Below are 24,230 nucleotides of genomic sequence, written 5' to 3'. Positions count from 1 at the left end.
TATCAACGAAATTGATCTTAAAATGTCTCTTCGCCTCAAGCTGAGTCTAGTGCAGTTTCCCTGAGTGGATGAACGTTTCAGACAGTGAATTAATAGCCTACCAACTTCAGTAAATAATCTTACTGGTTGAGTGCTTTAGTTTATGTAATCCTATCTTCATCATTAATGGAAATGGAAACTATCTTACTGAACAAAGCTCAAATTATTTTGATAGGGAACAATTTGACATTTCACATTGCATATTTCATACCTGTCTGGGTGGATTGGATTACATATTAATCTCTGTGAGAAGAAATGCTAGTAGAATGGGTTATTGCATTTTCTTTCTTGAAAGGTGCTGAATATACTGTATGCCACTGTACAAAACTCAAGAGAAATTAGTTTATAATACAAGCATATTTTCACATTTTCCCCCAGGGGAGCATCAGGCCCCATGGATGGACCCCCCTAGCTGTCTATTTTCAGGTTAGTGTCCTGTTAAAGATTGTTTTTATGGCATTTCTTTCTGCTTTATTAGACAGGGTCACTGTGAAAAGAGACAGTAAAGGTGGGAGAGAGCGAGTGTCCCAGCAAGAAAGGATTCCAGACCATGTTTCTAGGCCAAACTTTTCAAATTATTTCAAAAGTCACATGACTCTTTTTGTTGTGGATAGTGATGTGCAGAACAAAGTGAGTGCTCTGAATTAAGACAAAGGGAAACAGAGAACAAACCACATTCAATTATTTTTGTGTTCGCTTTAGCCAACCAGAACCGTGTATTTTATATGAACTTATAAACAGCCATTTATTAAACCAAATGAGACATAATGACAGCATAAGCCTTTGATGTGACAATATGAATACAATGAAATGTCTGAATTTAACATAACTGGGGTAATATTTCACAACAAGTCGTTGATAAATCAGAAATTTGGACATGGTAGCCTAAAGTTTCCAAATCAGTGCAATAATAGAAATGTTTCTTTGTAGCCTATCTCTGAATCTGCATGTTACTTTGGTGTTAAATAATCAGATTCATGCTAATTAAAGCTGGAGCTAAGAGAAAATGTATGCCAAGAAATGCTTAATGTGAAATAAATTAACGTTGACCTTTGTAAATATTTAGATGTACCACCCCCAGAAATGGGAGTGGAGTGGTACATTATGTTTAGATGTTAACCTGTTAACTTTCTCTGCATCTATTAGCTCTCCCTTTTTAGGGAAAGTTTTATTTAGATGTAATTGGGGGCTATTTTACTATCTAAAAACTTCTACTTTCTAAAGAATACCTAAGTAGATTTAGTAAATCCTAGATTTAGTGAATTAGCAATGTACAGTACATTATAGTTAACCTGGGTACATCTAACAAACTAGGTGACATTTTGACAGCTTGCAGCGCTTCATATTCAGTGCAACACATACTATGTCTCCATATCACTCTAGATTACTTTCAATATTCATTAAACATAGACAGTATTTACTATTATATAGCTATGTTGGAGCAGTATGGCTTAGCAGGGGTTTTCAAAGTCTGAGACTGTAGGCCTCCTCCCAGACAAAGCTTGCAAAAAGGCGCCCCCCCCCTCCCCCCCCTCACTCAATTCCTGGAGGCCTATTGGATCATGATATGTTATTTGACCCCATAGACAATCAACAATTGAGTCAGGATAGCCTGACATTACTCTTTGACATACTTCAGACTACAACAAATACATAGAAAAGTGTCTGTCTGATGGCGTTTATTAGTTTCTGACTCTAGGAAGTTGAGGAAAAATAGTAAAGTTCCCCGAAAAGTACTGTATCTCTGAACTACCTTTAACCAAATCACATACATCTAGGCTATGTGATCTCCTTTTGATAACTATTTTTTCACTTCTGTTCACTGAGCCTCCCCTGAAACTGCTTAGAACCCCCCCTGGGGAGGCCCGCCTCCCACTTTGAAAACCTCTGGCTTATAGTATTTTGAAGAGAATACAGGACGGTGTGAATATACTGTATGCTATATGAATAAGACGCTTGAGAGCAAGAGAAAAAGCAAGAAAATATTACCAATAAGAGTCATTCCTGCTCCTCTCACCCATACAGGCCAATCAACGTACCAACTGAACTGATGTTCCTTCTGGATCTTCTCATCAAGGTTTTTGGCCTTTGAATTGGAGGTAGAGTGTGTTATGATAAGGGGTTTCTCCATGTACATATGAATTAGTGTGTATACCTTCAAAAGGAGCCCAATGTCCACCAGATGCGGTACTGCTCAGTGCAGCTCCCAGTACCGCAGACTGTCGTCCACGTAATAGATGGGCAACACATGCAGATCTGGCAAAAATCTGCACCCATGTGACAAGATTACATGGGCTCAGGTCTGTTCCAGACACACTGGAGCTGGTCTGATGGTTGATGTGGAGCTGATCACATCTGACTGATCGATACCTTAAAGGTAGGGGGCACCCAGATTTGAACTGGGGACCTCTTGATCTGCAGTCAAATGCTCTACCACTGAGCTATACCCCCTTCAGAGATGTGATACTGGAGTGGTCTTCATCAGAGTAATGAATGGGCAGCAACATCTGCCAAATGGCATAACAATGCTCTTTCCAGATCATTGAATTGTCCCGCTGAGCTTCAGCCAGTCCTGCTGGATCAGACCCCCTGTGCTCTGCTCTCTCGTCCATGTAATAGATGGGCAACACATGCAGATCGGCAAAAATACAGACGTGATCTATTTTTGCCAGATCTGCATGCATCTGACAAGAGTACATCACAGCTTGTGGACATTAGCCCTTAGAGTATTTTCAAAGTCTGATGATCATTTATAGTGGATGTGGAGCTCATCACATCTGACTGATCGATACCTTTCAGAAAAGAAGGGGGCACCCAGATTTGAACTAGGGACCTCTTGATCTGCAGTCAAATGCTCTACCACTGAGCTATACCCCCTTTAGGGACATGACACTGGAGTGGTCTTCATCAGAGTAATGAATGGGCAGCAACATCCGCCAAATGGCATAACAATGCTCTTTCCAGATCATTCGATATCGACTTGTCCCGCTGAGCTTCAGCCAGTCCTGCTGGATCAGACCGCCTGTGCTCTGCTCTCTGTCAGGTCTAAACACTGAGCTTACAGTACATGCATTTTTAAAGGAGAAATTATTTTAAGTTGCCATGGCAGCACAGCTTTCCCGTGGCATAATGTGGTAAGGGTTTTTGAGGTTAAGAACATGCACTGAATTCGCTTTAAGCAGTTTTAGTACACTTCATAGGTACGTTACAGAGCTCCAGACGTTCTCTGGTTGACATGGCAACTGACAGATCACATGCACCAATCAGAGTGATAAATGCACAAACCATGATGCAGGTTGATAGTAAGTTGATAAGTACCATAAATGTCAAGTCTAGGCTGGTGAACCCAAGTGCAGGACATGGAAGACAGGAGGCAGAGAGTAAAGAACAAAGAGGGTTTATTTCAGGGCTGGTAGCTTGAAACTGGGGCGAGGGCTTGAGCTGGAACCCTGGAGCTGAGGTGAGGCACGAAGCGGGGCCAAGCAAGACAGGGAAGTGCTCAGGGGAGCCAGGCAGAGTGGGTTCCAGAGAGCGGAGAGTCCAACTGAACCAATGGGGGAAACTGATGGCAGGAGGACTGGAGACAGAAACTGGAGTCAGGCTGACAGAGCTGCTGGAACACAGAGAGAGGGGTTAAACAGGGAAACAGAATGCTGATGAGCAAAATCACAATGCTGAATAGCAATTCAGAATTGGCTGGAAGCGGAGTGCACTGACGGGATGCAGAGACTACAATCTGGCAAAGAGTGAATGGCAAATATACTGTGGGCTGATAAGCAGATGGGAAGCAGGTTTATGTGTTTATCTGTTGAATTGGATCCCCATCTTCCTGGGGTTCACATGGTGAGCATGCCGGAGGCAAGAGGCCCGGGGTCAGGACAGGGGCAGAGCAGGAAACCTCAGGTGGACGGCCTGGGGGACAGGGAATGCAGCAAGCACCAAAAGATTCAGCTGCAGGTCGGAGCTGGCGGACAGGAGATCAGGACTGGAGGCCGGCAGCAGGAGTGCGGGACTGGCACTGGTGTTACTGGAGTCATCGGAGTCACTGGGAATCATCAGTGTCACCGGAATAATAGCTGTCACTGGAGCCATCAAAGTCACTGGAGTCATCTGTGTCACGGCAGTCACCGTGTTACTGGAGTTGATGGGGACTGGATGCGGGACCGGAGTCCTGCAGCGGCCGTCGGTACAGATGGTCAACAGGGCATGGCATTTGACTCAGGCTTAGTGGAGTGCTGCAGCACAGGAACAGGAAGTGTTTTGACTCAGGCTTAGCGGAGTGCTGCAGCACAGGAACAGGAAGTGTTTTGACTCAGGCTTAGTGGAGTGCTGCAGCACAGGAACAGGAAGTGTTTTGATTCAGGCTTAGCGGAGCGCTGCAGCACAGGAACAGGAAGTGTTTTGACTCAGGCTTAGTGGAGTGCTGCAGCACAGGAACAGGAAGTGTCTTGACTCAGGCTTAGTGGAGCGCTGCAGCACAGGAACAGGAAGTGTTTTGACTCAGGCTTAGTGGAGTCAAAGAGCATGGAAGGAAAGAGAGGACACTCCGGCCATTTTTGGAAACAGAATGCGCCTCGCAGTGGTCAGCTGCGGTAGCGCGGGCCCCTATAATCAGCCTCTCTAAACAGTAACTCAACGGGAGAACACTCTAAATTTCGTGGATTCACATCTTTTCTGGGCGTACTGTAAATCTTGATTGAAGTGGTGTAGTGCAGGGATGTAAAACAACAACCATATTGTGGAAACTAAGCAAAATTTTTTGTTTTCTTTGTTTAGTTTTTTCAAGATAAATAGTAAATGCAAAGGACCCAAGGTTAAAACCACGGCAATGCACTTCTGACAGAGTGGACGACAGCCGCATTAGCTATTTATCTTGAAAAAACTAAACCAAAAGAAAACGAAAAATTTTGCTTAGTTTCCACAATATGGTTGTTGTTTTACATCCCTGCACTACACCACTTCAATCAAGATTTGCAGTACGCCCAGAAAAGATGTGAATCCACGAAATTTAGAGTGTTCTCCCGTTGAGTTACTGTTTAGAGAGGCTGATTATAGGGGCCCGCGCTACCGCAGCTGACCACTGCGAGCCTGTGCGAGGTTCTTTTGGCGCTGTCACGCTTCCAAAAATAAAAAATGGCGGAGGCTGCTGGGCGCTGATGTTGCAATGGGGCAATATGGAGCTGTCAGTTCTTTCCATAAAAGTTCTTTGGTGGAGTGCTGCAGCACAGGAACAGGAAGTGTTTTGACTCAGGCTTAGCGGAGCGCTGCAGCACAGGAACAGGAAGTGTCTTGACTCAGGCTTAGTGGAGTGCTGCAGCACAGGAACAGGAAGTGTCTTGACTCAGGCTTAGCAGAGCACTGCAGCACAGGAACAGGGGACAGCTGCTGCGGCCCAACAACAGGGAGCTTCCACAGTGCAGGAACAGAGAGCTTACATGGTGCAGGAACAAGGGACCGCCGCACGTCGAGAGCAGGACGAGGGGACCACCGCACAGGGGTGGACTTTACCATGAGACAAAGATCAACAATTGCGGGGCTGACCGAGTGGCTCACCGAGTAGAGCACGTAGCTATGAGGCTCAGTCCTCCCTGCAGCGGCCCGCGGTCATTTGCTGCATGTCCTCCCCTCCCTCCCTCCCCCTGCCCAACTGCACCGATGGGGGAAAGTGACGTGGCAGGAGGACTGCAGACAGAGACTGGAGACAGAGACTGGAGACAGACTGGAGACAGACTGGAGACAGAGACTGGAGAGAGACTGGAGACAGACTGGAGACAGACTGGAGACAGAGACTGGAGACAGACTGGAGACAGACTGGAGACAGAGAGTGGAGTCAGAGACTGGAGACAGAGACTGGAGACAGACTGGAGACAGAGAGTGGAGTCAGAGACTGGAGACAGACTGGAGACAGAGACTGGAGACAGACTGGAGACAGACTGGAGACAGAGACTGGAGACAGACTGGAGACAGACTGGAGACAGAGACTGGAGACAGACTGGAGACAGACTGGAGACAGACTGGAGACAGAGACTGGAGACAGAGACTGGAGACAGAGACTGGAGACAGACTGGAGACAGGTGGGACTGCTGGAACACGGAGAGACGGGTTCGACAGGAAAACAGAATGCTGATGAGCTAAATTAGAATGCTGAATAGCAAAATACAGACTTGGCTCAAAGCGGAGTGCCCTGACGGGTTGCAGACGCTATGATCTGGCAAGGAGTGAATGGGATGACATACTGTGGGCTGATGAGCAGATGGGTGAACTGATGGTAGGCAGGTGTGCAGGATGAGCCGAGGCGAGGAGCCAGGGGAACGAGGGGAGAGCACGCCCACACACAAACAAGACATGATGGAGAGAGAGAGGCAGACAGAGCAGCACTGGGGACACAGGGAAAGGAAAACACAAGGAGAACACAAGCGCTAGACTGGGTCCATGACAATAAAGTTGTTCATCAGTATTGAGCAACTCAGATTCTCCTTCTTAAAGTTGTCATTTAGCTTGTAGACTAGGTCAGTATATATATACCGTATATATATATATATATATATATATATATATATATATATATATATATCATTCAAAGTACAACATACCTTCCTGATAATGAGTTGTCGCCCCTTTTGCACAATCCACATCTCAGTTAGCTCAGTTTTAAATCCTTCTCTTTAAGTCGCTTCTCTTTATATGCATCTTTTTTGTGATTGGTATAGATTTAAAGGAAATCAGACAGTAAGGCATAATAGCTTTTACCTGGATGCAAATGTAAGTGTCCCTAGTATTTTGCCCATCCAGTCTAATATTTTATAGTCAGGAAATAGGAATGTGCAGAACGTGCTGTGAAATTAGTAGCTATTTCAGTGTCTGATTAAGCCAGTTATGAGACATCTGACTGAAACTTCACACTTGCTACTGTAGACACTGTTATGTGTTTAGTAGATTATGAGATAGCGTACTGATAGTCCTTCCAGCTGTGAAACTAATAAAGGCTTCAGCTGTTACTTTCTTGCCAAAGATCTCATGTTTTCTTTAAGAGCCGCACAGGAGATGAAAGCAGTGGCTCAGAGAGGTGGTGGAGTCTACCACAACGCTTGTAAAACAGTTTTTTAAAAATCAGTTTGCATACTATAAAAACCAGGCTTTCACACAACGGCTGTGAATTAAATTGCAACAAAAAACACTTATTTGTTTCATGTAAGCCACAAAAGTCTGTTAGAATCCAGACACAGTGTTTCAAGGAGTAATGAGACTTAGCATGCATTTGTAACATCACAACTACCTCTGATTTTTAAACTGGCACAATGAGCAGCTCTCCATGCCTAGTCCATGGTGTTACATTTCTGACTGTCCGTTGACATGCAGCTCAGTCTACGCACTGGACAGAGGGAGGCGCTATACTGCTGCCCAGTCAAACTCATATTTCTATGGTTATCTGTCAGAATGGCAGAGGGTTAGGGCTCTGAGAGAACAATATATTATAGATTTTGAAAAGTGAAAAAAGAGCATGAGTCGGACAGCCAGGGCCTTTGAAGCACCAAGAGGAAACGATTTATCCTCTCCTGCTGCAAAGCCCCATCGGTTGATCCTCTTTGTGTCATTACAATCACCATGGCGATGGAAGACCAGCGCTGAGGAGGAGAGAGAGGGTGTAGACAGGAACAGGGTGTGTGAGGGGAGAGAGAGAGAGAGAGAAAGAGAGAGAGAGAGAGAGAGAGAGAGAGAGAGATTTTGAGGGAGGAAGAGCAGTGTGAAAGTGGGACTCGGAGAAAACTGTTTTGGAAAGAGAAGAAAGAAGGGACAAAAAGCTGTGTTTTTGCTTTGTGTTTTTGTTTTTTGCTGCTGAACATGTGTTTCAGTTTGGTGATGCTATTCCTCTGTCTCTCCCAAACAGAGTTGGGAAGAGTTTGGGCTGGACAGCAAACAGGTGAGCTTCCCCTCTGCTTGACTACTCTTCCCTGTTCATCATCATGTCTTTCAGCATTGATTGATTAATCTCCCCTGACCTCACCTGCACTGCCTCCTCCACACATGGGGACCACTCTCAACTCTCTTAAGGTCACACAGCTGCTTCAGCCTACAAAGGTATGACCAACCTCTCTTGCATCCTTTTTCTCCCAGGTTAATTGAAGTCAATTGAAATTTTGCATGAGCACACTTTGATTTGATTGGTTGCTGCACCCATTAGCCCATTTGCCCTGAAGTTGACCAAATAATTAATGTTCATATAAATGGATTGGCCCATTTTGCCCTGAAGTTGACCAAATAATAAATGTTAATGAATTATTAAATAATGCTCATGTTAAATTAATTGGCCCTTGGAAGCAGTGCGTGCTACTGCTGTTATTCCAACTCCGTGTAAACCACACAGCTTCTGCAGGAATCTTTATGGAGCGACAAATGGGCATGCCATGCCCTTTTTGTTTTATGCAGAAAAGTGACTGACCTAGTTTACAATGAAGTGTACCATAAAAATACCCTCTTCCACAAGCATGCGACTGAGTCTAAACAACAACCCGCAAAACAGCCCAGCTCAGGTTTAAATTTAGATTTTCCTTTTTCTTCTTCTTGCCTCCCTGCTAGTCTAGAGTCTGGAACAATCCTGCGAGGCTTTGCCAAGTGAATTGCCAGAGGGTTAAGATTAGTCACTTTATTACTTTATTATGTTAGTGCATGTTGATGCAAGTGTGCCCTATGTGCCTGTGGAGGCAGTGGAGATGTGTACTTTAAATACAGTATATTACCTACATATTATAAATTAAAAGAAAGTTCTTAAGTGATTTGCCCGTAAACTAAATGTAAAATAAACAAAAGAAGAACTCAAGAACTCATTTGGAATGAATTCCATCACCTCTTCCACTCCGGTGAACCTCTCCCAATCAGTTGCACCAGCTTCATTCAAAGCACTGTTGGTGATAATGGAGAAACATCATCATTACTACTTTTCCCTATATTGCATATTTGACCTGATGAAATTATTTTTTGCTGGCATGATTCTACAGGACAGGAAATACATGTACTGTACACATTGTCCCGGATAAATCCTAGCAACACTTTCAAAACAGCTTGGAGAAAAAAAAGGAGTTGAATGATTAATCGTTCCTTGTGCTATGCAGGATGCACTCATGTATGTTTGCTTGCAACAGAGTGGGTTCAGCAGTGGGTATACTGACCCTCCATATACTCCTCTGCATTACCGTGTTCGCTCTCTTATCTAGCTTGTCACGCTCCATTATACCGTGTTTAGTTAAAAACAGAGCTGCGGCCCTCAGAGAGTCATCTACAGCTTCGCAAGCAGATTAGAAAAACACTGAACCCTGGGATGAAAATGGATTGTGCACCGGGCGATGACCTCAGCATTGGCTTCTCTATCTTGTCCCCTGGCTGTCCCGCTGAGAGGTTTGCTTAACAAATAGCTTGAAGCTGCTCCAGCTCATTATGGGGCTATAGCGTGAATGGGAAAGGAATAGAAAATAACAGCGAGAAACATTGTTTGGTGAGATGGGATCTTACGTTGGATGTTATTGTCACAATGCATCACAGTGGAAGTTAGATGTTGTGAACGGTTTTATGGATTTGTGACAGCCATAGAAATGTTTTAGGAAAAGTAAAGTGGAAAGAACATAAGCTGAACTCAACAGTTAAGATCTAAACAGCTTATTTAAAAAAAAACATTTTTTTTTTGTTGGAACTTGGAACAGCATTTGTACAACAGGACTCAGGAGGGGTTGTGGCTTTTATCTCTCTTATCGGACAGTGAAAAGTAGAAACAATAGCCCAATGCGGGGAATGGGGATTGGATTTCACCATAACAGACAAAAGTTAGGTCATCACTGCACCTCTGTTTTAATAACAATTACGCCTCGACCATGATGAATAAAATATGTGTTTTGCTTTAAATGTCTCTGTCCCTGTCCCACTCTCTGAGGGAGCTTCATGTTATCGTATTTGTCATTTTAAGATACTCAGGTGGTTTGGATTTTATGAAATTATTACTCCTCTCAAAGTACTAATTCCATGAAATGAAATGAAATGAAATGAAATGAAATGAATATAAATCCATATCTGTCACTGTTCTATATCAGTAACTCATTTACTGGCCAGAATACACATTACTAAAGTGGAGAGACATATCACAAACTCTTCATATTTTATAGCAGATAGGCAGATTGAAAAATATGGGAGAGTGGCCTGAAATGGTGCTAGTGTCAAATAGAAACCGCTGTGAATCTGTGACACAAAAGTGGATTTCCACTGAACTTCCACTTCTTTAAAAATGAATTAAAGTGAGGTGTCACACCACGTCTGTAATTCCACCAGACGCCTTGAAAGCAACCATGCACGTTCGTTGTGTGGGTGATGGTCAGGAGTCCGTGCCAGCTACTGCAGCCTCCCCTCAGGAAAGGGTGTGCCCGGGCACCCCCGCTCTGTGCTGACCGCTCACCCAAAAAGCCATGAAAATGTCGTGGTTTGGTGTCGCCTGCTTGAGCAACTGGACAGAAGTCCAGTTTAACTCCACAAAACTGTCTGCCCTCATGTCGTGTTCTGTTTTGTCTTAGCGGGTGTGTTACATTTGGAATTAACTTTTCAAAATACAGTATCCAGTATCAATACAGACATCCTTTGTGTCTATATTGTTGTCATTGCCTCAGTCGTTCATACCTTTACACCCAGAAACAGACGGAGCCTGCCTGCACTAAATTCAGTGCAGACCTCATATGGTCGTCTCTATGTTCTTGACCAGTCACATTTTTTTGTATGTTTTACATCTGTCTCACCAACTTGTGTCTAAGAATACTGCATACTTACAGCTGCAGAGACAGCTTTTGTCTCACTACAGATTTAAGGTCAAAAGGTATTGAAAGGTATCTAAAATATTGCATTCTTTCAGTGAGAACACAAATTTGATTTATGTTTATGTGTATTTGTAGGCCTATACTTGTACTGTGGAAAAATAAATGTAATAGTTGCACAGAAAGAAATGATGAAATCTGCTTTCATTTATCAAATACAGATATCCAAAAAAAGCAATGTTTTAGAACTGGTTTCTGTTTTTTGGCGTTCTTTTTTTGTATTTTTTTGTGTAACATTTTTCCTATTATTTTGGAATTGGAACCGGTACGTTCCAAGAAAATGTCTTAAGATACCTTGGAGTACCTTGGAGTAGATGTCAAATGAATTTAACTCAAAACCATGTTAAAACCATGTGCTTTGCTGGTCCATATCTTACAGAATATGGTTGAGAGAGACTGAAAATGACAGTTCTGGCCTGGTAAACCTGGCAAACAAAACAATGGCTGCCTATCCTCCCCCACCTTCCTCCTATTTCTGACCTCTAGTTTAATGGTTTCAGAGAGAGAGAGAGAGAGAGAGAGAGAGAGAGAGAGAGAGAGAGAGAGAGAGAGAGAGAGACACACACACACACACACACACACACACACACACACACACACACACACACACACACCCACACACCCACAGAGGGTTGTAAGACAACCTACAATCTGACTCCTATCTCCTTGTTTTGGTACTGTGCCAATGATTTTAATAGCCTACTGCTGGAGACCAATGGGCTGATCTGACACGATAAGCCGTAACTTTTATTTACTCTGCACCCCTCCCTCCTCACTTTGACATCAACCATGATATGTTTATCTGACCTCAGCAGCTCGGCCTGCACACACCATTTCTGCTCTTACCTCATGCCACAACAGGGCGGATCCGGAGCTCGACAATCACACGTCTAGGTTTTTTAACATATTAACTGTCACGGACGCATTGACGCAGGACTTAAGTGAAGTGAAGGGTGGAGGGAAAAACTCACTAAACAAATATAATAAGCTTCATATGAGCTCAGTGCACTCTGGTTGTCACGTCAGGCGATGGTTAATTTACGCTTGATGCACTTTTGATGGCTGTGAAAGACATCAGTGTCATGGCTTTGTTTGATGCACTCAAGCAGGCTTCAACAACCACCAGCCAACGTCCAGTGGCAGAAAAAGTACTAGGCCTACAATGTCCTACTACACAGTATCAGTATTATTACTTTGCTGATATTTTACTTAAGTAGAAGTAAAGGTATAGCTACTACTGGTGTGAAAAATCACTTAAGTAAAGGTAGCTCATTAGCATGTACCCAGAGTTAAAGTTACTAGATCTAATTAATAAAAGAGTTAATAAAAGTCGCGTTTAAACTTGATTCTCTTTATTGGAAAATTTTAAAATGATAAATTACATACAGTGCACAAATTAAAGCCAGCTTACTCTTCCCTTCTTTCTTTTTTAAATATTTTATTTTCAAGTTTAACAATATATGAACAAAAATGAGCAAGCTGAGACACAGGAAAGGAACAAACAACAACATACATATATCAACAGTTATCATAATGGGCTGCTACCATCCATATAAGGTGCTTATATACTTGTAAGAGATGTCGCGCATGGGTTCCCACGCAAGGCGTCCAACAGAAACCAGCCGGGCAAGTCACCCACCGCCCCCAACCTCGAGGTAGGCCAGAAACGGCTCCCAAATAGTTAGAAACTTTTTAAGTGAGTTGGTTCTCAAGGATCTGAGCCATCTTCATCCTTATAACAGAGATCGTGTCCGTCAACCACATTTGGAAAGAAGGTGAAGAGGGCGACCATTCCTTCAGAATTAGTTTCTTGGCAACAGTTGTCCCCAGTGTCAGAGACTGTTGTACAGCTGTGGGGAAGCCCAGAGAGGTCTCAGAGCAGCCGAAGATGGCGAGTTCTGCCTCTGGCTGAAGGGTAATTTTGTAGGCCTTAGAGTACCAGACCAGTCAAATATTTTGGCCCAGAATCCTGACAGTGAAGGGCTTCTCTTTCTTTGTTAACTCACCGTTCACTGCAAATGGCTCCACAATTTGACAATGTATGATGTTCCAGTTTCTATTGCTTATGGAGAGCCACAAAATCTGTACTCTAAAATGGATGTGATTTAAAATGTATAGTACAATACAAGCAAAAACATACTGAACTACTGACTTAAAAAAACAAAACAAAACAAGTAAGCCTAGTGCATACAAAAAGCTACTCACAGTAATGAGAGTAAATATATTTAGTTACTTCCAGCATTGCCGGTGTTGTATACAGCCTGAATTGTGTGGCTTTGGCACACTGCCACTTGTTCCCCTCCCAGCTCCCACACTCACGAACGAAGACGAAGGAGAATTGTTTCTCTTAATGATTTGTGCCGTTTCTGCTTTCAATCGTGAAAAGCTCTAAACTGAGTTAAGGCTGCATATTCGAGCCACATCCTACTAGACAACGAACATCTGCAAAAATGCATAGAGAAAGGATTAAGTTATAGTGTGTCCATTTTCGATTAGGACTGCATAGTAAAAGAATTAGGACTGGATAGTAAAAGAATTAGGACTGGATAGTAAAAGAATTAGGACTGGATAGTAAAAGTATAATTAGGACTGGATAGTAAAAGTATAATTAGGACTGGATAGTAAAAGTAGAAATGGGACTGGATAGTAAAAGTATAATTAGGACTGGATAGTAAAAGTATAATTAGGACGGGATAGTAAAAGTATAATTAGGACTGGATAGTAAAAGTAGAAATGGGACTGGATAGTAAAAGTAGAATTAGGACTGGATAGTAAAAGTAGAATTGGGACTGGATAGTAAAAGTAGAATTAGGACTGGATAGTAAAAGTAGAATTAGGACTGGATAGTAAAAGTAGAATTAGGACTGGATAGTAAAAGTAGAAATGGGACTGGATAGTAAAAGTAGAAATGGGACTGGATAGTAAAAGTAGAATTAGGACTGGATAGTAAAAGTATAATTAGGACTGGATAGTAAAAGTAGAATTAGGACTGGATAGTAAAAGTAGAAATGGGACTGGATAGTAAAAGTAGAATTAGGACTGGATAGTAAAAGTAGAATTGGGACTGGATAGTAAAAGTAGAATTAGGACTGGATAGTAAAAGTAGAATTAGGACTGGATAGTAAAAGTAGAATTGGGACTGGATAGTAAAAGTAGAATTGGGACTGGATAGTAAAAGTAGAATTAGGACTGGATAGTAAAAGTAGAATTAGGACTGGATAGTAAAAGTAGAATTAGGACTGGATAGTAAAAGTAGAATTAGGACTGGATAGTAAAAGTAGAATTGGGACTGGAGAGTAAAAGTAGAATTAGGACTGGATAGTAAAAGTAGAATTGGGACTGGAGAGTAAAAGTAGAATTAGGACTGGATAGTAAAAGTAGAATTGGGACTGGATAGTAAAAGTAGAATTAGGACTGGATAGTAAAAGTAGAATTAGGACTGGATAGTAAAAGTAGAATTGGGACTGGATAGTAAAAGTAGAATTAGGACTGGATAGTAAAAGTAGAATTGGGACTGGATAGTAAAAGTAGAATTAGGACTGGATAGTAAAAGTAGAATTGGGACTGGATAGTAAAAGTAGAATTAGGACTGGATAGTAAAAGTAGAATTAGGACTGGATAGTAAAAGTAGAATTGGGACTGGATAGTAAAAGTAGAATTGGGACTGGATAGTAAAAGTAGAATTAGGACTGGATAGTAAAAGTAGAATTGGGACTGGATAGTAAAAGTAGAATTAGGACTGGATAGTAAAAGAATTAGGACTGGATAGTAAAAGTAGAATTAGGACTGGATAGTAAAAGAATTAGGACTGGATAGTAAAAGTAGAATTAGGACTGGATAGTAAAAGTAGAAGAGGGAGGTACAAGAAACATCTGCATGCAAGGAGGGTCTCTGTTGTCAGTTTAGATTATACTTCACAAAGTGCAGAAGAACAACTGTGAAGCTTCTGTGTTTCAGCAGCCTAGCACTTATGGCTTCCTCTGGTGTGTCCTGGGCTCCTCTGTCCATTTTGAAACCAACTAGGTGTCACATTGTTGTGCACAATGTGGGTTCGCTGCTGGGTGGGAGTTCATTTTTGTAGCCACACCATCATTCCTGGCACCCCGGTTTGCCACGCCCTTCTCCCCTAGGAAGTCATTTCAGTCTTGGGAGGTTTTGCACACCATCAACATCAACAACCAGTTTTGTCACAAAACTGGTTACTGAATGTGCAAACGCCTACATTAGTCACCCCCAACCCATCTTTAATTAACTCTGATTTTTGTATTCATTTTATGAATCCGTTTCAAACTAGCATGTCTTCAATCTGGACTGGCAGAATGTGTTTGATTCTGCACAGTCAAGCCTCTATGGAGAATGCTGGATTCATACATCACAATTAAATTTGAGTAGGCTACCAAAAATAAATCAGCATTCCTTTGTCTGATTTACAATGCAAAGTCATATGCGTTGTGCATACCACGTCTATTTTTATTTTTCCCCACTACAAATGTAGTTAAACGAATGGAATGAGTGCCCAAATATAGAAGACTGAACATAAATGTTTAACGCAGCACTTTTGTTTTTGCTCTCGTTTTTCATGCGTTGAACAACAAATAAATAAATAATCTAAGACAGACAAAGGGCTTCTCTCAGACTTTGTTCACAAATTTGTTGAAATCTGTGTTAGTGAGCATTTCTCCTTTACCAAAATTATCCATCCACCTGACAGGTGTGTCAGATCAAGATGTTGATCCAACAGCATGGTTATTGCACAGGTGTGTGTGCCTTGGGCTGGTCACAATACAAGGCCACTCTAAAATGTGTAGTTTTATCACAAAACACAATGACACAGATGTCACAAGTTGAGAGTTGGCATGCTGACTTCAGTTATGTCCACCAGAGCTGGTGAACACAACGGGAAGTTGTGTTCATGCAAATCTGTGCTCTTTACTGCCAATGCCATAGTGATTTTTTTTTTTACAGATGACTGTTTACACCCCCTGTTTTACCCCCTGTTTTACTGTTTTACAGGTGATTGTATGCAACTATTTTGGGGGGGGTGCCCTTATTTTTCACATGAGCAGTCCTTCCCCAACATGTCTCTGCACATCACTGGCGTCTGGTGAGCCACTTTCGATGCTGACACCTTATCTGTACAACCACCAGCAAATGCCAAAGTGAACAAAACAAGCGCGAACAAAGATGCAACTTACATGCATCATGTATAGGGGTTTGAGCGTGGGCAGTAACAGCCGGCCGGGCCAAGAGAAGACCCGGTGGAGTATACCCTGCTCAGTTTAATCTGCTCAACACCAGCCAGGCCCGGCGGAAAGCACCGGAGCTGACCATGGCATGATGTTCATGCTGTTCACTTCAATGTTCAATGTTTCAAAACATTCTTCAACTGAATGAAGATAACCCGAGCTTGTTATATTTGGCCTAACTAACGCATCTTTCACATTTATTGGGCTATAATGATACCTTGGCAAACTGGAAACTAATATTGAACAACAGGCTGCCAGAAATTAGTTGGCAGAAGTTGTTCATGCCTTTGTGTCATCATGTATTGATAGGGTAGCTTGTTGTCCAGCCCCCATAAATCATTGTCCATGCAAATCCGCTTTTTAAAGATTTTATTGCTAACCTTAGCTTTGAAAGTCCGAAATTAATGTTTTGTGACTGAGGCCACATGACAGAGATGCCAAAGTCCATGTATAAGTCCAGGACAGGTGTAAAAGTAGCAGACTTTCATTTTCCACTCTCTATCCTAACATCCTAACATCAACTACAGTAACCCTTTCAGTGTGTGGCTTCCAATATTGGCTTGAAAGAAAGACAGTCATCAATTAAAACAACACCCACATCTTTATAAACAATAAAACTTTATAAACAATAAAACCTACCTACCTCACATTGCTTACTATGCGGTTACAATGTTTGTATGAATTGACTTTTATTGCAACACCACTAACAATCATTTACACAGCTTTTATCTACATTCAACACCAGCGTCAACTGACCATTTCAAAAGCAGCTTGTCGTTTGTGGCTGAGAATTGAGCTACAAATGGAAGCATTTTTCATATTGTCTGCATAAAAATACCATTTCAAATGTTTTGGATTAGGATTAGGCTACGACAATGTAGGCCTACTAGAAGTATTATTGCTCTGCTGATATTTTACATAAGTAGAAGTGAAAGTAGTGGTGTTAAAATCTAAAAGTAATGTAGCAAATTACCTTTTCAAAAAGAGAAAGTTACATGTGATCTTTTTTGTGCAACTTCAAAAGAATGATAGTGTAGCGTCTGAGGTGTCAAGAGCCTACCGCTGCACTAGCCGAACAACCTCATTCATCTGAGTTGTGCTGCTGGTACCTCTTCATATTTGCGGTCAGCCTCCTCAGCGATGTGTTTGGCCTCTTTGCATCTCCTGAATCTCCATCTTCTCCCCGTCTTTCATCGCTCTGTTCTCGATCACCTTCATGCCTCTGATGTAAGATACACAGTGTTAGCCTGTAGCTCAGAAGATGCAGAAGATGCTGCATCCATGAGCCAAATACAGAAGATGACAAGAAAAGAGGCGATGAGATCGAATTTCTCAACATTTATTAGATCAACGTGAGACAGCATCTCAAATACTGTACTTATATTGCTTATCATGTTTGGGCTCAGTTCACTTTCAATTCAAATTACAAATTGAAACTGAAATTCACTTATATAAGTTATATCTTATAGCTACTCGGCTTTCTTTACATATTCACCACTTTAGCATTTATGTTTTTAGTTTTGTATATGTTTTTTTTCTTTTGTCCCTTTATGTATCGGCCTGCATTATATTAATGGTTTTGGTTGTCTTTATTTTAGTTTTGTTGTCTTTACATAATGTTTTTTTTCTTCCTCTTAAGATGTGCACTAAACTAATGATAGATCCTTCACTCTAAATAATTTATAGCCTGGACATAATAACCTATTTATCACAATCTCTCTCTTTTTTTATTTGATTTTTTATTTGGAAGAAAATGAACTTCTCAACTGACTGATTTGAATTGAACCAAACCATTTTGCTTGTATTGCTAAATGTACAATAGCAGAGTTCAAACTGTTTTGTTTTGTTTTTTACTTTGAAGAAAGCCAGATTACTCTTCTGACTGTGCCAGTTTCTGAGAGCCACAAGATCTGTAATGGATATGATTTCAGTAAAATTAATGATTTTAAGTCAAAACAAAAGCATACTCGGGTCACAGAAAATGCATCCATGTAATTAGTTCCACGCTTGGAAAGGTTGATCTGCATCAGTCGTATGCAGTCCTTGCTGCTGTCAGGGTAAAGAATAAGCTCAGCCTGCATGCTCCTCTTGTTGGAAAGCGTGTGGGAGTGCAGAAACCCACGGGTTCAGAAGGTGAAACCCATCATTGCTCACAGCAGTACAGATGTTTGCACTGCATCACATGCCACCATTACTGTTAAAACGTTAACGCATCTCACTTCATGTGTTTTTAGAGGCAGAACATACTAACCTGACCTGATGTTATATTCTGGACAGGCCATGGGTACAGTGTGGACTGGCAGCATTATGAGGACTCATCCAGCGCTGGCGGCCGTGCCCACAGAGCTCAGAGGTCGTCTGCGGGCCGCGGGAGGATTGGCCGGGCGGTGCCACCTGGTGGAGGGCTGACCATCAACACCCTGCCAGACAACATGACACGCTTAGTGGTGAGTGCGCCACCAGAGGCTCTGCACTGCATGGCTCTAATGGTTTGTGGCATTTCTGTTTTCTTCTCTCTTTAACACCGTTGGATTTGTTTTAGTTGGAGCTGAGCACTGCCCTCTTTCGGAAAGTGAATTTGACTTACTTTCTCACTTGCAGAAAGGCGTGATGATATGTGCCTTTACCTCATCTGTGACACACTCTCTGAACGCAACCGCAGTATTACAATCTCTAATCTACTCTGTGGACATGTGTCTCTTCCCTTCCTCTGTGTTTGGGTGTGTGTAAGGAGGATTCTGGCAGGTATTACACGTGGCGCAGTTTCGGCCCTGAGGACCAACGCACGCATGAACTGTGGGTGGACATGAGCGACCTCCAGCATGGCCAAGTCAGAGTGCATGGCATTCTGTCCAATACACACAAACAGGCTGCGGTGAGTCACGCACACACACACACGCACACGCACACACACGCACACGCACACGCACACACACACACACACACGCACGCACACACACACACACACACACACACACACACACACACACACGTCACACATCCACATCCACACACCCACACACAGATGCACACATACTCTCTCTCTTTCTCTTCTCTCTCTCGCTTTGTGAATTAATTCTAAACTTGCTTTCACAAATACTTTTTCTTGGATTTGTTTGTGACATTTACCAGAGTAACAACACATTCTACTCTTTTGAGTGCTCGGGCTATAGCTCAGTGGTAGAGCAAGAGGTCCCTAGTTTAATGCTGGGTGCCCCCTAGCTGTGTACAGAAATGCAGCATGTACACAACCAGCTGGATGGAACTTAAATACCTATGATGAACTCTTCAGATATTCAAAATTTGAAGGACAGCTGCTGCAGAGTTATGCAATGGTGGTTCTCTTGACACAGTTAAAACTGCTGTTAGAATAAAGCAAATGTGTTAATGCACTTTCTTGAGGCAGAGGCGTGTAGACAATGGTAACTTCATTGTCATGCTATGTCTTGACAAAATCACAAACAAATAGATGAAGCTTGGCCAGTGTATTCAGAGATATTCTGTTTGGCAACATCCATAACCAAGTGCTAAAAATGTCTGGCAGCAGCACTTACTGTAAGAGTGCACAGACAGCTTATTGATTTTTGTCAGAGGTTATTTTGTCTCTACGTCTTATCTGAAGGAGAACAAACTAGGAGGGAATTCACACTGAAACACAGCTTGGGGAGCCAAGGGACCGTGGAACCTGAGCAGATATAGGCCAACAGCTACAGTCCCACCAGAGATTGTCAGCACCTGCCTAAGCTTTGACCTTGTACTGTTTATCCAACAAGGCTGTTTAATATGTAGATCTGTCCAAACTCACTAAATGCGAGCACAGTCAATCCAAAAAACAAATAAAGTGCAAGGCCAAACAAAACTGCAGAAAAAGAAAATGGGCCAGTACTCTCAATGTCCTTTTAGTTTTTTTTAATAATAAAACTGGATCAGGCCAGCAGCAATGGACGCGTTTCAGCTATCGCCTTCCTCAGCGTTGACGTAATATGTAGATCTACCTTTGCTAGGGTAAGTTGTGGTGGATCAGGCATAGGAAATGAATCCTCTTATACTGGTGAGGGGAAAAACAAATAAACAAACAAACAAACAAAACAACAGCTAAACATTGACAGAGAAAAGCCAGAATTCTCAGAGTGGAAATTGAATATTATGGATCATGGTTACTCAGTTGGAGAAGCGGGGATTATTGATATCTGGTTATAAAGGTAGTAACATTTTTGTGGGTTTATTCACTTGCTTACAAGCCAGCTAACAGTGCAAAGTGGTCACATCAGACTGCAGACTCTCAGAGGTGATACTCAAATAATAGGAGAAAGATTGAGCCAGAGCCTGTAAGTGTACATAGTAATGTGTACACACCCTTGTTTTCAAAGGTAGGACCTGTGAACAAACTGACAGGTGGGGGTATAGCTCAGTGGTAGAGCATTTGACTGCAGATCAAGAGGTCCCCGGTTCAAATCCGGATGCCCCCTCATTATGTTGATAAATAAGAACGGAATAGTCATCTAAGGGAATATTGTTACTAAACCTGGTGTTTTTGTCCATTAAATTCAATCCAATTCTATGACACAAAGTCCAACAATGGCCTATCCCACTGATTTGAGCCTCTTTGTCAGCTCTTTAGCCCATCCCACCCTGCTGTCTGCCTCCTCCTGTGTCTGAACTGACAAGAAATTATGCTGACCATTAGGACACTGTGGGACGGCATTATGAGTTCAAACAGGAGTCTGCCATCTGCTGCACTGTTGAGCCTATTATGAATAGACAGTCCATGATGTTTGAATAAATTATTATTATCATTATCATTATAATAGCTACAATAAATATCACTGCATTAAAAGTATTTTTGAAGAGAAATAAGCTTAATTCTCTGTATGTATAAATATACATAATGAAATCTCTCTCTCCATCTGTCTTTCTCTCTGTCCCTTTCCAGAGGGTCGCTCTGTCGTTTGACTTCCCATTCTATGGACATTACCTGAGGCAGATTACCATAGCAACAGGAGGTACATTTCTTTTCAGGCAGATGTTCCCTGACCTTTTGTGCACATATTCACAATGTTGTGAACTTGTTAGTTCAGCTAAATACGTCTTACTCAAGTCTTACATATTCTTCCATCTGGCCATTTTCAGGGTTTATTTTCATGGGGGACGTGACTCACCGCATGCTGACGGCGACACAGTACATCGCCCCACTAATGGCCAATTTTGACCCCAGCTACTCCAAAGAATCCACTGTGCAATACCTGGACAATGGTAAGCTAACAGTTGATATGTGGACATGTCCTTGTTTCTCAAAATGTTTCTCAAAATGTCTGAATTTGTTTGTGTGACTTGCTTTCCTCAGGTGAGGTGTTTGTGGTACAGTGGGAGCGGGTCAGACTCCAGGGCAAAGAGTCAGAGGGGGCGTTCACCTTCCAGGCTGCGCTCTACAAAACAGGAACCATCACATTCAGCTACCGGGATGTGAGACCCCGCCTCCACTCTGCACCTACAGTATATTGTCGTTCAAAAAACCTGCTTGTAAAGTCTTCGCTCTCATAATTGTCTGTTTTTCCGTGCATGTCCAGATTCCTCTGTCGGTGGAGGTGATTGGTTCAGCTCAGCATCTGGTGAAGGCAGGTTTGTCTGATGCCTTCATGGTCGCGTTGTCTTCTACTCAATCACCAGGTCAGCAATAATATTGTTCCGTCCTCCACTAGCTCCATCATCCAACGACTTGATCATTCTTCCCCTGTGAGAATCTTCAGACATGCTATAATCATGTGATATCTCAGATGCAGATGCCCAACAAAGGACAATTTTTGAGTACCATCGCATTGAGATCAATACTACAAAGATCACCAACAACTCTGCCGTTGAGTTTACTGCACTGCCTAGTAAGTGGTCCTGCTCCATATGTCCTCAAAAGGGATCGTTTTCAACATACAGTATTAGCCTCCATCGCCACTCAAAGAATCAATTCTCAATTCTCTTGTCTCTCTCTGTTCACCTGGCTCAGCCTGCCTGCAACACGACAGCTGTGAGCTCTGCCTCTCCTCCAACCAAACCTCTGGCTGCAGCTGGTGCCATGTCCTCCAGAGGTGAGTAGCTCAGTCTGCAGACGCACATGTAAATAATGAGATGCATGTTTGAACTCCTGTTAAAGTGCATCTTGTGTGTGTTTTAGATGTTCGGATGGCATGGACAGACACAGACAGGAATGGCTGGACTATGCCTGTTCAGAAGAGGTACAGCTGGATGTGATGAATAACTAGCCGTTGATTTATTATTTCACATGTCAGAATTGAAGCCCATTCATCTTTTCTATTGTATGTGGAAAGAGCAAAGATGTGACCTGTGAGGATTACTCCAGGGATGGCCCTGACAGCTCCATCGCTCCCTCTGTCACACCAGAGTTTGAGGCCGTAACCCCTTTGACTCCGCTCCAAAATGGCTGTGAAATTGATGGTGAGGCTGTGTTGAGTTGTGTGCCTGTGGGAGGCTATACTGTCAGTACAATGCAAAGTTAAAGCAGCTGTAAGTGATATTTTGGTGTGAAATAAGTGTTAAATAGCTCTGTATTCCGACAGCCATCACTGATATAGAGTGTTTGGTCAGTAACATGGGTTTCCGCTCACCCTGCTTTGCAGTAAACAGAATATGAACTGTTCTGGTATCCCATCCTGTTTTATCCAATCAGGAGAGAGAACTCCACAAAGAGGAATGAGTCAACACGGTTCTCATTCCCAAGTAGTCAAATACTGACACTTTGGGTTGGTGTTCTGGATCGGACCACCAACCAAAAGCATCAGTATTTAACTACTTCGACTCAAACCCTTCTCCAGAATCACTTACAGCACCTTAATGAACTCCATATTTAACATAATTCAACTTTGGAATATTTCTGTGTGAAGGTAAATTTTGATACTCTGTAAAAAAAATAAAAAATAAAAAATAAAAAAAATAAAAATAATAGTCTGATACTTTGAAGTTTGAAATGCCGGTGTATTTGTTTTCTGTTTGGCTCCAGATAACGCCAAACATCACATCCTGAATGACAATGGTGAGTTAATACTTGCTTGAAATATTACTATGGAGCTGTGTGATGGGATTTTGACCATGTGTATTTGTTTTACGGCAGATCTGAAGACAGATCCCCCGAGGCCGAGCGGAGGGATGGCTAACACAGGCGTGATAGCAGGTGTGGTGGCTGCTGTGGTGTTAATCTTGGCTCTGATACTGTTGGCACTTTACATTAACCACCATCATGCCACAACGCCACTTTACCTCGTCCAGGTGAGCGTTGCAACAACCAAGCTGTTGTCCAAGTCTGCCCGTGTTTTCAAGCTTTGCTCAAACATATCTTCTGTGTGCTTCATTTATTCAGCGACGCAAGAGCTACTGGCCATCCTTGAAGTTCCAGAAGCAAGGTTTCCAGGCTGGCTACACAGAAATGGAAGGAGAGGGCCATGAGAAAGAGAGCATTGTGGAAGCTGGGCCATGCTGAAGAGATGGACGGCAAAAACTTGAAAGGAACAAAGATATTTGCATTGAACTGGCTGCTTACTGTAGACTTCCCTAAACCTATTAAACATTCACATTCAATTGTGATAGTTATTTTTTAAGGTGCACATCTTTCCATTGCAAAAAGTCAAATAATTTTTTATAGCTTGGGTAGATGATAGCAGAATGTTATTTTTATAATTTATTTTGTTTTGAGTGCCTATTTCTGCTAGATTAAATGATGGTTGCATTCCATCGTTTGAACTGTTTTCATAAGGGAATAAGGACGATGCAACTACAATGAACTGTGAAAGGCATGCCACTATCTGGACAATCTTGGAAAATACATTAACAACAGTGTATCACAGCATACAAGTATAAAGATGTGGGTGTGCTTCAGTTTAAAACCCCAGTGTTTTTCATTGTGCAGTTGATCTTTCAAGTTCCACTTTTTCTTTTCCAGTAATGTGCTACTTCCTTCCCTTTCAGGGTCATTGGTTCTCTAGTTAGCAAGACTTATGTTTGTATGATAGCTGATGCTCCTATTAATGTGTTAATTATAAAAGTAAGTCGTTGGATGTTGTGAATCGTTGGACTGCAAATTCACAATGTTTTG

The 24,230-nt window shown here is 42.2% G+C and overlaps 1 protein-coding gene across 2 annotated transcripts; it reads left to right on the top strand.

Annotated features, from left to right (window-relative positions):
- Nucleotides 1-7,842: 7,842 nt before the first annotated feature.
- LOC310787171 (plexin domain-containing protein 1-like) lies at nt 7,843-23,997 on the top strand. Of its 2 annotated transcripts, none has more exons than XM_083648535.1 (14): nt 7,843-7,960; nt 18,410-18,579; nt 18,864-19,007; nt 21,066-21,135; nt 21,263-21,385; nt 21,477-21,595; nt 21,700-21,799; nt 21,907-22,008; nt 22,131-22,212; nt 22,299-22,359; nt 22,453-22,579; nt 23,142-23,174; nt 23,253-23,407; nt 23,499-23,997. In XM_083648535.1, exons 1-14 carry the CDS (start codon nt 7,882-7,884, stop codon nt 23,616-23,618), a joined length of 1,485 nt encoding a protein of 494 aa, XP_083504661.1. In that variant the 5' UTR covers nt 7,843-7,881; the 3' UTR covers nt 23,619-23,997. The 2 variants fall into 2 exon arrangements, with proteins under 2 accessions (XP_083504661.1, XP_083504662.1); XM_083648536.1 differs by lacking the exon at nt 7,843-7,960 and adding an exon at nt 8,044-8,118.
- The last annotated feature ends 233 nt before the right edge of the window (nt 23,998-24,230 follow it).

This window comes from Poromitra crassiceps, assembly GCF_964638095.1.
Source record: "Poromitra crassiceps genome assembly, chromosome: 13".
NCBI lineage: Eukaryota > Metazoa > Chordata > Actinopteri > Beryciformes > Melamphaidae > Poromitra > Poromitra crassiceps.
This window is presented reverse-complemented; position numbering and strand designations above follow the sequence as displayed.